Genomic DNA, 14088 nt, shown 5'->3' on the forward strand with positions numbered 1-14088 from the left:
GTTATTTGGTAACTTCTGCAACTTTGCTGGGATCTGACGGCACGCCTGTTCGTGTTACAGTAGGGTTGAGCTAGCCATACGTTGCGGATAATTGTACTATGGCGTTGGCCAGGGCTTGGGCCGCCGTTTGTGTGGTGTCGTCATTTGTATGATATTTAAATAGTTATGAAAAAATAAAAAAATTAACTAAATAGATTAATATGTGATAGATTTATTCTATAAATATGCAAGTTAAAAATTCAACTTCTTCAAGTTAAAATAAACAAATTAAACAATGGCTAGTTAGCGTATATTGATAGCCAAATATGTTTTTTTTCTTTGCAACTTGTTGAAGTTAAATTTGACTTTGCATGTTAGTGGAGTGATTCATCACATATTAATATATCTTGTTAATTTTTTTTCAAATTTTTTCATACCATTTAGATGACATGCAAACAACGAGGAAATTTTCCCTCGAGAGTTTAGAATAGTTTCGCGTTGACTGGTACATTTTCTATACTTTGAGTTAATTTAGTTTGACTATCTTGTTTGGTTGTTATTACTCTTAATGCAATTATAATTGCCTAAACAGAGAAGACATGGATCACAAAATATGATCACTCTAAATAGCGGTGAATTCATCGCCTGCCAGCACGTGCATTTGCCGGGCTCTGCCTGCACGATCCATTGAAGTCTACTGATTTTATTGTGTAAAAGTCCACCCATTTGTTTGATTTCTAACATACTCACTCTGTCCTATAATATAAGCGATTTTAGAGAAATGTGAAATATTCTAATATTATGAATCTTGACATATTTTTGTTCAGATTCGTAGCATTGGATACGGCACATCCCTCCAAAATCGTTTATATAACGGGATGAAGGGATAATGGGATGAAGGGAGTAGTTAGCAGGCTAAGCTCTTACTAATTATAACTTATAAGCCTTTGGAGCAAGCATGCTTCATAGTGGCTGATATGGTTGACTTAAGTGCTAGCCATATGAATTGTTCGTTTATATTATAAACTATCAGATTTTTCAACTATTGAAAATTTACATGCATGTTAAACTATGATTTTATTAGGAAAAACTTTCATGTGTTCAATTTAGTAGTAAAATCGGCATATAAACATTTGATAAGTGGGTAGTGGTTTTATATAATTTTTATTAACTTGTCCAGCTTCATAAAATTTCTAGCTCCGCCCTTACTCTAATCAGATTTAGTGTGAAATCCTTCCAAAACCCGTTCAATTCACCTACGAGACGGATTTCACCACATACACACACACACACACTCTTGGAGCTAAGGTTGATTTGGATCTATATCGTCACCAAGGTATATTCAAGATCCGTGTCACTTTTACTATTTCATCCACGCCGAAGTCTCGATGCATTGTGTTGGCCACGAAAGGCATTTACTTATATATAAAATATAAAGTAAATTAAACACTTGTAAATTATAATGGATGCTAAATTGTGTGTTGAATTGGTCCCCTCTATTATTGTGGTGACATTTACTCCTGATGGCCAAGTTGTACTGTCCCGTTTCCGTTGTGTTGCTGCAACTAGTGTTTGTAAATGCATTGTGCAATATTTTTGTTCTCGTTGCAAGTGTTCAAATATGCCAAACACAACTCAGTACTTACAACAAATCCAATCGAGTGCAACAAATTTCACACTTTCATGGCATGTTCACCAGGTATACCAGCTCGACAATTCGAACAACAATAGCAGTTGCACAGAAACAAGAAACTAAATGGCAAGATTAATAGACAAATTTACATCTATTAATTAAACCAAAACAACTGTACATTATTATTCAGATTACAAAACGGCATTTCACCATGCAAATCATTTTACTGGAAAAGTAACAAGCAGAACACACCAAAATTTCCAATTGTTTATCTACCAAAATATAAGAAGGCTCTTCTCTTTTCCCTATTGAGCCCGGCCTTATCTTTCAAAGACAACTTGCTGTGATCAAAGACTAAAAACGTTGATCCTAATTTAGATTGCACTGGTCTTGAAAAGTTTGCCTGTTTCATTTATGCTGCAACAGGCTGCACAAAACCTGCACCCGAGGGGGTTATGTCCTCTGCGGCATCTTGTTCATTCCTTGACAAGTACTTGTCGACAGCTGCAGCAGCTTGCCGCCCCTCGGTGATGGCCCAAACAACAAGTGATTGTCCACGTCTGCAGTCCCCGGCAGCAAAAATGCCATCCACACTGGTTGCAAAGTTTCCAAATTGAGCTTTGAAGTTAGACCGGTTGTCTTTCTCCAAACCTAGTTTCTCAGCAATAGTCTGCAGAAAGGGAAACAGCTTGTTATTATTTAATGAACATTCTCACCAACCTTACCCAACAGTATAACTAACCGCTTTTGGTGATGGGGGAAAACTAACCGCTTCAGGGCCTAGGAACCCCATAGCTAGGAGGACAAGATCAGCCTCAATGGTCTCGTTTGAGCCTTCAATTTCTTTGAACTGGAATCTCCCATCGACTTTCTCCCACTTGACCCGGACCACCTCAAGGGCCTTCACGTTTCCATTTTCATCACCAATAAAACGCTTGGTCAGGACTTCGTAAGTTCTTGGGTCATTTCCAAACTTACTAGATGCTTCCTGGTGCCCATAGTCAACACGGAAGATTCTAGGCCACTACAAGTAGAAACAAAACATAAGAACATATTCCCAATAGGAAATGATAGGAGCAAAACAGATCCAAGGCCATGATAAGAAACTATTTTACAGATGTGCCTTGTTTTGTATGAAAGCTTCCTGCAAGGTTAGCCAAGCCAGCTAATCTATCACATTTAGGGACATATATTTACCTGTGGCCATGGGTTATCAGCTGCTCTCTTGCTTGGTGGTTTGGTAAGAAGTTCAAGGTTTACAATGCTGGTGCAACCATGCCGAATAGATGTACCAATGCAATCTGTGCCTGTGTCACCACCACCAATAACCACAACCTTTTTCCCCTTGGCAGATATGTATCTACCATCCTCCAAGTTGCTGTCAAGTAAACTTTTCGTATTTGCATGGAGGAACTCCATGGCAAAATGAACTCCTGATAACTCGCGTCCAGGAATACCTAGATCCCTGTTGAACAAAATATCATTTAAATGTCAACTCATAATACAAGCATATGGTTTACTTTTGCTGATAGCTCTCATGAACTTAACAATCTACCATCACCAGTAAAGCATGGTAAGATAGAAATGATCGATTCGACATTTTAGATCTGTTACCTTGGTTTAGTAGCTCCACAAGCCAAAATGACTGCATCATTCTCAGAACGGAGGCGCTCAATTGAATACAAAGGATCACTGCCTACATTAGCGTTCACTACAAATGTAATGCCCTCTTCTGCCATTAAATTGACACGGCGTTGCACAATTTCAATCTTGTCTGTCTTCATGTTTGGCACTCCATACATCATCAGACCACCAATACGATCAGCACGTTCAAACACAGTAACAAAATGGCCCATTTTGTTTAGTTGATCTGCAGCAGCCAAACCAGCCGGACCACTTCCAATGATGGCAACCTTCTTTCTGCAAAACAAGGAGTTCATATTTTAATAGCTTCTCAGATGTTACCTTGTAATGAAATAACAACTAAAAGCGTGATGGAAATTAGACAAAAAAAAATGACATCGCAAAAGAATACCCTGTTCTTTGAAGTGGAGGCCGCGGTACCATCCATCCCTCTTCAAAACCTTTGTCTATGATCGCACATTCTATGCTTTTGATAGATACTGGATTTTCAATAATGCCAAGAACACATGATCCCTCACAGGGAGCAGGGCATACTCTTCCAGTAAATTCAGGGAAGTTGTTCGTCTCAAGCAGACGATCTAGTGCTTCACGCCATCTGTTCTGGTGAACCAGTTCATTGAACTCTGGAATCTTATTTCCAAGAGGACAGCCAGCACCTGAGCTTTCCTGCAACAATATTGAAGTTTATAATAAGCACCATGAAAAGAATCACAATATTCATTCAATGGATAAACAATACATTAATGTGTACTCACTACATAGAGATATTACCACAAGCCATGATTAGGAGGTATATTAGTAACAAATTTTGGGAAAAAAAAAAGGCAACAAGCCAGCAGTTTTCTGGACAAGTTAAGACAAACAATATCTACGATTAAGTTATCATAAAAGTATTATCAATGCCTAAATAGTGGCAACTTTTTACTGTCTAAGATGTAAAATTACTCATCATTGTCCTTGAATTCAACAGTAAGATAAATTGAAAACAATAACCTTAACCTAACAACAATCCAACAAAAATAATACCAATGAAAGGGGGACAAAGCTGAATATTACCTGATGACAGAAAGGAGTTCCACAATCCATACAACGAGCAGACTGTGTGTTCAGTAGTGGCCCTGGCACTGATTCAATTGCAACTTCCTTCCAATCTTTTACACGCTCATTTGGATCCCGGTAAGAAATACTCTCTCGCTCATATGAAATGAAACCTCGGTACTTTTTGGCATTGGAAACACGTGTTGGTCGGTTTGTTGATTGCTCCGGTTGCACTTTCTGTAAATTTAAGTATCTAATTAAGCCAACAATATTACAGAGCAATGGTAGTATATACAATTGCTATTTCTAAGGTAATATTATAGATATGGAATACACGTTCATATATAATCAATGTAAATTCAAAAGTTTCTCTCTTTTTTTCATTTTTCTCACTTGAAGCTATTTGTCCATCGTGAAATTTTAATGAGTTCAAAAATAAAATAGACTTAGTAATTCAGAATATCCCCTACCTTAGTGGTTACAGAAACACCATTTGAAATCTTTGGTTCCTTTGCAAGCTTAGCAGCAGCCTTTTCAGCCTTCATATTGTCCAAAACCCTCTTATAATCTCTTGGGAATACCTTGACAAATTTTGGAAGAAGAGTATCAAAATTAGAGAGTATATCTCTAGCAACAACACTCCCAGTGTTAAGTCGATGTTGTTCTATCATCATTTTCAATGTGGTAATGTCTTCCTCTTCCTCCACATGATAGAGATCAACTAACTCATGGTTACAGCGGACGCTGAATTTCCCATCAATATCATAAACATAAGCAATGCCTCCACTCATCCCAGCAGCAAAGTTTCTTCCTGTTTTACCAAGGATAACCACAGTACCCCCTGTCATGTACTCACACCCATGATCACCAATTCCTTCAACCACAGCTTGAGCACCTGAATTGCGCACGCAAAACCTTTCTGCAGCCATTCCATTGAAATATGCCTCTCCTATAGTAGCACCATATAGAGCCACATTACCAATTACAATATTGTCTTCTGGAATAAATGTACTATCTCTTGGTGGGTAGACAACAATTTTTCCGCCAGACAATCCTTTGCCAACATAATCATTGCTGTCTCCTTCAAGCTCAAGGGTGATTCCAGGACAGAGAAAAGCGCCAAGACTTTGACCAGCACTTCCAGTGAGCTTCACATGAATCGTACCTGCAGGTAATCCCTTCATGTGATAACGCTTTGTGACTTCATGACTAAGCATAGTGCCTACTGCTCGGTTAGTATTCTGGATTGGAGTCTCAATGAAAACACGAACTTCCTTCTCAAGTGCAGCTTTTGATAAAGCTATGAGTTTGTTATCTAATGCCATGTCAAGACCATGATCTTGCTTTTCAACACAGTACTGAGCAGCCCCAGGGCGAATCTCTGCAGCTGGTTTCAAAATCAATGAGAGATCAATGTTCTCAAGTTTCTCGTTGCTCTTCACTACTTCTGGATCAACCTCAAGCATGTCAGAGCGCCCAACCATTTCAGTAATGGTACGGAAGCCAAGCTGAGACATGATTTCTCTTAGCTCCTCAGCAAGCATGAAGAAGAAGTTGATAACATGCTCTGGTTCTCCAGCAAACTTTTCTCGTAGCACTGGATCTTGAGTAGCTATACCAACAGGGCAAGTGTTGGTATGACATTTCCGCATCATGATGCAACCAAGTGTGATCAACGGAGCAGTACTGAAACCAAATTCTTCTGCGCCAAGTAAGCAAGCAACAGCTACATCTTTGCCAGTTTTTAACTGCCCGTCAGTTTGCAGAATAGCTCGGCCACGAAGCCCATTTGCCACTAGAGTTTGATGTGTCTCAGCCAATCCAAGTTCCCATGGAAGGCCAGCATTTTTAATACCTGTCCACCTAGAAGCTCCCGTCCCTCCATCATGGCCAGATATAAGGACATGGTCTGCATGTCCTTTTACAACACCACTAGCAACAACTCCTACACCAGCCTCAGAAACTAGCTTGACGCTTATGCGAGCTCTAGGATTTGAATTCTGAAGAGTACAAGCAACAAGAATGTCACCATATATCAGGAAGCAACATTTGCAAATTGCATGCATGTGTTCAAGTTCAATTGTAAAATGTTGCATGGCAAATGAGCGATCATGAGTTGGTATGATATCTCAGAAATAAATCTAGTACTAACAACTATACAAAAATAACAACAAATCGCTTGGTTTCAAGAAATAGCAATGCAGTATCACATTAAGTTACCTTAAGGTCGTGGATAAGTTGTGCAAGATCCTCAATAGAATATATGTCATGGTGAGGAGGTGGGCTAATCAGTCCTACACCAGCAGTAGAGTGTCTTGTAACCGCAATGTCACCAATAACCTTGTGGCCTGGAAGCTCACCACCTTCACCAGGCTTAGCACCCTACATACATAAAGAAGTTATAACAAAAGGTAAATTTCTGCAACATGGTAGGTGCTTTCAATAGACTGCTGCAATCATTTTAATGATTTTGTAGTGCACAATGTTGACAAGTACCTGAGCCATTTTTATCTGCAGTTCATCAGCGTTAGTCAGATAATAGCTTGAAACTCCAAATCTTCCACTGGCAACTTGCTTGATTGCACTTCTTTTTGGATTCATTGAACCATTAGCAAGTGGTTCCATACGAGAAGGCTGTTCCCCTCCCTCACCTTCACAGATGTATTAGAGTTAGTGCATAATGGTTTAGAGGTTATGGATTCTACTCAAAATAGCAAAAGGGTAAAAGGAGATATTTTAGACCTGGGAATAAAAGTAATATTAAGTTCTAGAAATATGTTAAACAAGAAAGAAACAGTTAAATAAAATAAAACACAAAAAATAAAGTCTCAAATAGTGCAATATGCTTCTTGCAGGAAAGAATTTTCTGTATAGCAAGGAAAAAACTCAATCCCACTAAAAATAGTGATATTTTGTCTTCAGAAGGCACTCTCCACACCAACAGAAGATTTTTTAAAAAAAATAGCAAGGTACCGTATAAGTTTCTTTGAGTGAAATGCAGTAAATACCTTTTTGTTTGATAGAATCAAAATAAGTTCATTTGTAGGTACAAGTATGTCTAAAATAGTGGCTCAGAACAGAAGGCTTGTTTTGAAAGGTAATTCCATAAAGTGTTCTTACTGCAGATTGTGCAAATGGTAGCAACAAAGGGACAAATGCTACATAGTATTTCAGTGTACCTGTATTAGATTTCCCTCCAAGTTTGTTCATGGCCATAGCAAGGGCAGTATGTGCTTCCAAAGAAATGGATCCATAACTCATTGCACCAGTAACAAAGCGTTTAACGATCTCACTTGCAGGTTCAACCTCGTCCACAGAAATCATGTCAGCAGTGTCTTTAAATTTAAGCATACCACGCAGGTTGCAGGTTTTGTTGAGCTCCTGAATACGCCTAGAATATTCTTTGTATGCTGCCCGGCTGTTTACTCTAGCAGCTTCTTGTAGTTTTGCCATTGCAAGGGGATCATTGAGGTGGACTTCACCATTTTTCCTCCAGTGGTAGTCCCCTGGATTGGGAAGGGCCTTTGCATCTGCACTTCCTGGTGGAGGTGCTCTTGATGGAAATGCCAACTCATGAAGACGTAGAGCATCTCGTGCAAGCATTTCAAAAGTGGCGCCTTCAATTCGGCTAGGTGTACCATCAAAACACTTACGGATGACTTCAGAGGAAAGGCCAAGAGCTTCAAAAATCTGTGCACCTTTGTAAGATGCAAGGGTGGAAATTCCCATCTTTGCAAGAACTTTCATCATTCCATAGTTAGAAGCATAGAAATATTTCTTGACAAGTTCTTCCTTTGAGTAGGGTTTCCCATCACCATTAGGAGGAATCTTCCCATCATTCTGCAAGCACCAAATTGCTTCGATAGCCAAATAAGGGCATACAGCATCAGCACCAAACCCAACAAGGGTGCAGAAGTGGTGCACTTCACGAGGTTCAGCAGACTCCACCAACAAACCTACGCGCGTCCTCTCAAGATTGGCCACAAGATGCTGATGTACCGCGCCAACTGCTAAGAGCGAACTGACAGCAACACGGTCTGAGGAAAATCCTGCATCAAGAATTTAAACAAAACAGTAAGTTTCATGCGAGAAAGGTCAAATGTTGAAGAATGTCGTAGACACGGAAATGCATAAGGTAAACGAATGTTATAACTTTGTTGATAATAACAGCGCTACACCTACTTAATTGATAATATTCGACCTATTATATTCCAAAATTATATGCTTGGAGCTACATTTAAATAAAAATAAATTTGTTGAATGCGTTTGACTACCGCAGGAATGATTACAAAATTATGAGTAATGAGTAATGAAACATCAGTAGTATATATTGAATATTTCACTGACCTCTATCTGAGAGAACTAAAACAGTGTAGCCCTTCTTTATAGCTCCCCGAGCTTCTGTGCAAATTCTGTCCAAAGTTTCTTCCAAGCCCTTCCTTCCAGACTTCTTTGGATAAGTTATGTCGAGCACCTTGCTTCGCCAACCACGGTAGTTCATCTTCTTAATAGCCTCCATTTCATCAATCGACACCAAAGGACCCTCAAGTGCAAGGCGGTTGCATTGCTTTTCAGTTGTTTCCAACAAGTCACCTTCTGGCCCAATCATACACTCCATAGATGTAACAATTTTCTCCCTAATTGGGTCGATTGGCGGGTTTGTAACTTGTGCAAACATCTGTTTGAAGTACTCAAAAGTCAACTTCTCTCTGTTTGACATGACTGCCAAGGGTGTGTCATTTCCCATGGATCCAAGAGCTTCAACTCCATCTTTAGCCATCGGGAGAAGCAGCATTTCAAGGGCTTCAACTGTGTATCTGCAGTAAAAATAAATTTGATAAATAAACCAAAAAGGAACTCAAAACAGCAAAGATAGTCAACAAAGTCGAAACCTTGCTTACCCAAAGGCTTTTAGTGGAGTCACAATCCCATTGACGCCTGCATGTTCCTTTTTCTCATTCTTTTGCTACACCAAAGTGTAAAAAAAAAGATAAGTAATTATAGTGTAACCAAATTCTCATAAATACCAGCTAAAATTGTAGCCAGTGAAAAAATAAAATAAAATGTTAAAACACTGTAACAGACTTACTGTGAGTGAACCAGAAATTCCAGGAGCAACTCTCTCAGTTTCTGGCACAGATTCTACAATGTCTTTGAGGTATATTTTTTGTCTCTTGAGCCACTCCCCATATGGGTGAGCTTTCGAGTACTGTGCCTTCAATGCTTCATCATCCACTACAGTATGGTTCTCAAAATCAACCAACAGCATCATTCCAGGGTTTAGTCTACCCTTTCTCAATACATCTTTGGAAGGAACATCAACAACACCAACTTCACTTCCCATGACTACACGTCCACTGTGTGTCACATAAAATCGACCAGGCCTCAACCCATTGCGATCCAGGGTGGCTCCAAGGTAACGGCCATCAGTAACTGCAGATGAAAGCAAAGTAACCACAAATAGTACATGGGAAATGTGTGATCAGGAAGGAAAAGGTCTTCCGTATCTTCTTACAAGATATTAGAGCAGGTCCATCCCAAGGCTCCATAAGGGCAGACAAGAACTCATAGAGAGCTTTCTTCTCAGGTTCCATGTTCACATCGTTCTGCCATGCCTCAGGTATCATCATCATCACAGCTTCTGGCAGGCTTCTTCCACCACGGATAAGAAGTTCAAGAACACCATCGAAAGCACCTAGAATTGAAATGATTCTATCTAATTAACAAATCTCTAAAAATAAGGAAAATCCCATTTTCTAAGTGTACTTGATGTTTCACTGCATGAAACAATTAGCTCTTACCTGAATCAGACGAGGTAGCATCCACAATTGGTAGAATTTTTGAAAACTGATCCTTTGTTAGGCCAAGCTTCTCACACTCTAAGAGACCTTCTCGTGCTTTCATCCTGCCATGCATGCAAAAGCAGTTATAAAACCAAGAATCATAAACAAAAATGGCATAGCCATGTGGAGATGATTACATACAACCTAGAAATGGACATTGTATGGAGCATTCCAAAAAAAAAAAGCAAGATTACCAATTCTTGTTCCCTTTGAGGGTATTGATCTCTCCATTATGACCTAATACACGCATCGGCTGTGCACGGTCCCAGCTGGGGAAGGTGTTCGTGGAGAACCTTGAGTGAACCTGTTTGGATGCATGAAACTTAGTAACTGTATTATACTCAACTCTTGTAATTTTACAATGTTGAACAAAACTTCTAAATGAAACACCAACACACTGAAAAAACTGAAGCATCAGTTGCATAGAATTTCATGCAAAACAGTTGGAAGCCCTAAGCTACCTCAAACCAAACACAATTTCTTCCCACCACCTAATTGGAGGTCACATCCAGAAGAGTCGGCATAGCAGTCGGCCATAGCAGAACTGCAGCTGGACTCTGCAACATGGTTATCGAGTATCAACTAATAAAGATTTCTAATACTTCACTTAAAGGCATCAAGAACCAGGACTGAAATATCATATGAATAGAGCAGTGATGGTAAGACAATTCAAAGTTTGATGCCTGCACAGGAGTCTTGATCTTACAACTGCCTTGCTATTATTGGTTCCCATCCGCCGACTATGGTCATGACTTTTTTTGTATAAGAGGATCAAGGTATTGTATTTACCAGAGCCATATAACTTGTGAAGTTTTCATGACCTAGATCTGCATAGTAGTACCCCTTAAGTTGGCATGGCTTAAGCTGGCCCTTGTAGACAATAGTCCTGGAAATCACAAGAAAGCAAACATTGAATTACTCACATGAATAGAACACAATTAGAAAGTTATTACACTACAGGATCCTTAAGAGAGAGCTCATTGTTTTTTCTTTCTTTAGTCCCATTTGAAATAGAAAATATTTGCTGATGATCCCCCCCCCCAAAAAAAAAAAAGAAATGTGAACTTGATTGGGATTTGGGTATCATCATCGCTTTCATCCTTCAACGTAATCAAACACAGGAAACATGAAATTTGGAAAATATTTGCTGATGATCTCTTCCAAAAAATGAAATGTGTACTTGATTGGGATTTGGGAATCATCATCCTTTCCATCCTTCAACTCAATCAAACATAGAGAACTTGAAATATGGAAGAAGAGAGAAAAGAGGAAGAAGTACCTTGAGGAGAGAGAACACATGTAGAAGTCCCTCTTTCCTCCACGACGGAGATTCAGAGCTGCACGGATAGATAGAATCGAGAGCCTCCTCAGGATATACAACTGTAATAATTCATTACAAATGAGTTAAATACACAGTCTACTACATACGCATTCATAAATTCAAAATGTAAACTCGTGGAATGACCTGCTGCTCAAAATCAGCCTCCGAACTTGAACTTTTGGTGAGGAAAACCTGCTCAATAACTGGCTCAGTCTGGAGCGCAGATTCACCTAAGTCTGAGTTGTCAGTGGGAACCCGGCGCCACCCAAGTATTACATGTCCCAGCGATTCCGCTACCTGGATAAATGAAAGTAACAGAAAACATTAGTGTAAATATCACGGCCATGAATTGAAAAAACAAAAGAAATGAAAACAACTAACCTTCTGAAACTCAGCTTTGCTCCGCTCACGGCGCTTCTCATCGATTGGCAGGAAGACCATACCGACAGCATACTCGCCTGGCTGCGGTAGCTCAAACCCAGCATCCTTTGTCACCTGCAGGAGTACAAACGGTAACAGCTAAGATGAATTAACTGTTAAAACGAGCTGCCTTTGCCTTAAAATTTTATTGAGTTTCTAGCTCGCCTCTCTGAAAAAGTTATGCGGTAGAGCCACAAGGATGCCGGCACCATCGCCAGTGTTCTTCTCACAGCCGCAGGCACCACGGTGCGCCATTCTCTCAAGCATCTCGAGGGCGTCATTGACCTGCAGAGAAGTGAAATCAGATCGATATCGCAAAGGTGATGTTCAGAAGAGAGAACCTGCAGAGCTACCACCTACCGTCGCGCGCTTGTAATCGCCCGACAGCTCGGCGACGAAACCAACGCCGCACGAGTCGCGCTCGCGCGAGGGGTCGTACAGCCCAATGCTGCTCTCGGGGAGCGTCGAAAGTGGCCTGACCGGCTCGGCGTCGCGCGCGGCGGCGCGGGGCGGCCGTGCGGCGACGCGCTCCTCGGTGAGCTGGCATCCGCCGACCAAACCGCCCTCGATGGACACGCCGCCCTGTACCAGCCTAGCCGCGCGGTAAGGCGCCGCCACGGAGGAGTGGCTGCGCCGAGCCCTGCGGCCAGCGCCCGTGGGCGCCGCGTCGGTGCGGAGCTTGTAGGCCATCCCTTGCGCCGCCGACATGGCTGCACCTCACGACTCTCCCTCTGCTACCTGTCACGCGGCATCAAACGACGAGCATTAGACCGTACTTCTACCACCAGGAAGAAGAAAACGAACAAAATCCCATCACAAAAATACAGAGCAGGGAAGAGAAAAAAAAAAGTAGACAAACGAACAGAAAATCCTCAAAGCAATCTCCCTTTCCCACATGTCACCACCAAAAGCAACGGGAGGGAACTCGTGTCATGCTGCGATGGAACACAGCACAGCACTTGCAATTTGCAAAACGAGAAAAATACACGCACACAGGGCAAACGGCGACACACGCGGGGGATGAACAGATCTACCAACCCCCACACGGCGACGCAGATTCCATCCGCCCCCACACGACCGGCACGCACGAACGCAGAATCGAGCGAGCCACCAGTAGATCGAAACATAAAAAAAATACATAGGCCGATAGGCGGAGAGCTCTCGACGCCGGCGGCCACCACCACCACCACCAACCACAACGCACAACCCAACCAAACAAAGCCAAACCGAACCCCAAAAGCCGAGCAACTTGTTTTTTTTTTCTTTTTTGGAAAACCGTCTCCCGATCCTGTCAAGTTGGGAGGACGACGATGAGGAAGGGTGCGTGCGGCCGAGCGGGTACCTCTCGCTCTTGTAGCCCGGAGGTGAGACCGACGCCGACGCCGCGTCCCGATCCTCCCCACACCTTCGCCTCGCGGCTCTCGTCCCCGAGCGCGGTTTGTGCTTCCCCCTTCTCTCCCGCACGCACGGCGGCCTTCTCTACCGGCGACGCGGCGGACGGCGTGGTTGGCGAATGAATGGATCGGTTTTGGGGACGAAACGGGGCGCCGCCTCTCTCGCGGGTCTCTTCCCGTTTCCTCCTCCGAGTTGAGCGGCGACTAGGGCACTCGGCGCCTCTGCATTTATAGACAGGGGAGGGGGGGGCAGGCCAACCCATCCTCTCTCCTCTTTCGTCGCTCGCGTCGCGTCCCCACACCCGCACTATATTTTAGCCACCGTTTTTTCTCCTCCGAATTCGCCTCTTTTTTTTTCCCTTTGTTTTCTTAACATTCGTTGGTTGTAGGTTGTGACGGTATCTGCATCTCTACGGGAGTATTTTCGTACGGGTCCCCGACAAGATCAGAATTTGGGGTCCAAAGCTTAAGCCCATTGTGCTGTGCTAGCTGGAGTACGATTGTAAGTACAATGGAATGAAAGAAACACAAGATTGACGACAACCCTACTGTACCATGGATCAGTTATTACTTCAAACATTTTCTTTTGTTGTCTACTGGAGTAATAAATTGGATAGGAGTACTTCAAACATTTTTTTGTTTGGTTATATATGCACGTATGACTAGCAAAAGAAAAGAGAACGTCTACATGAGAATGGTATATCGTAATTAGTTTTGTGGTTCATTTTACTCATGGTATATTCTTACTGCATATACACTAGTAGTACAAAGAAAAAATTAAGGAGATTATCTTTTACAAGCAAGGACCTACGCGCA

General features: G+C 41.7%; 1 protein-coding gene across 3 annotated transcripts; it reads right to left on the reverse strand.

Moving 5' to 3' along the window:
- Positions 1–1748: 1748 nt before the first annotated feature.
- On the reverse strand, positions 1749–13474 carry LOC4324398 (glutamate synthase 1 [NADH], chloroplastic-like). 3 transcript variants are annotated; one of them, XM_015793756.2, is made up of 23 exons: positions 13221–13474; positions 12239–12616; positions 12044–12163; positions 11840–11953; positions 11603–11755; positions 11417–11517; positions 10927–11023; positions 10332–10441; positions 10096–10199; positions 9810–9989; positions 9384–9727; positions 9196–9260; positions 8642–9111; positions 7474–8343; positions 6791–6945; positions 6515–6676; positions 4765–6294; positions 4313–4531; positions 3648–3922; positions 3227–3532; positions 2810–3077; positions 2382–2636; positions 1749–2282 (listed from the first exon to the last, which is right to left on the reverse strand). In XM_015793756.2, the coding sequence occupies exons 2-23, from the start codon at positions 12584–12586 to the stop codon at positions 2025–2027; spliced, it is 6504 nt and encodes a 2167-aa protein (XP_015649242.1). In that variant the 5' UTR covers positions 12587–12616; positions 13221–13474; the 3' UTR covers positions 1749–2024. The 3 variants fall into 3 exon arrangements, with proteins under 3 accessions (XP_015649242.1, XP_066163038.1, XP_015649247.1); XM_066306941.1 differs by having other exon boundaries at positions 11840–11948; positions 12039–12163; XM_015793761.3 differs by lacking the exons at positions 10927–11023; positions 11417–11517; positions 11603–11755; ... (2 more) ...; positions 12239–12616; positions 13221–13474 and adding an exon at positions 10599–10847.
- Between the last annotated feature and the right edge of the window lie 614 nt (positions 13475–14088).

The sequence above is a fragment of the Oryza sativa genome, chromosome 1 (assembly GCF_034140825.1).
Source record: "Oryza sativa Japonica Group chromosome 1, ASM3414082v1".
In the NCBI taxonomy this organism is placed as follows: Eukaryota; Viridiplantae; Streptophyta; class Magnoliopsida; order Poales; family Poaceae; genus Oryza; species Oryza sativa.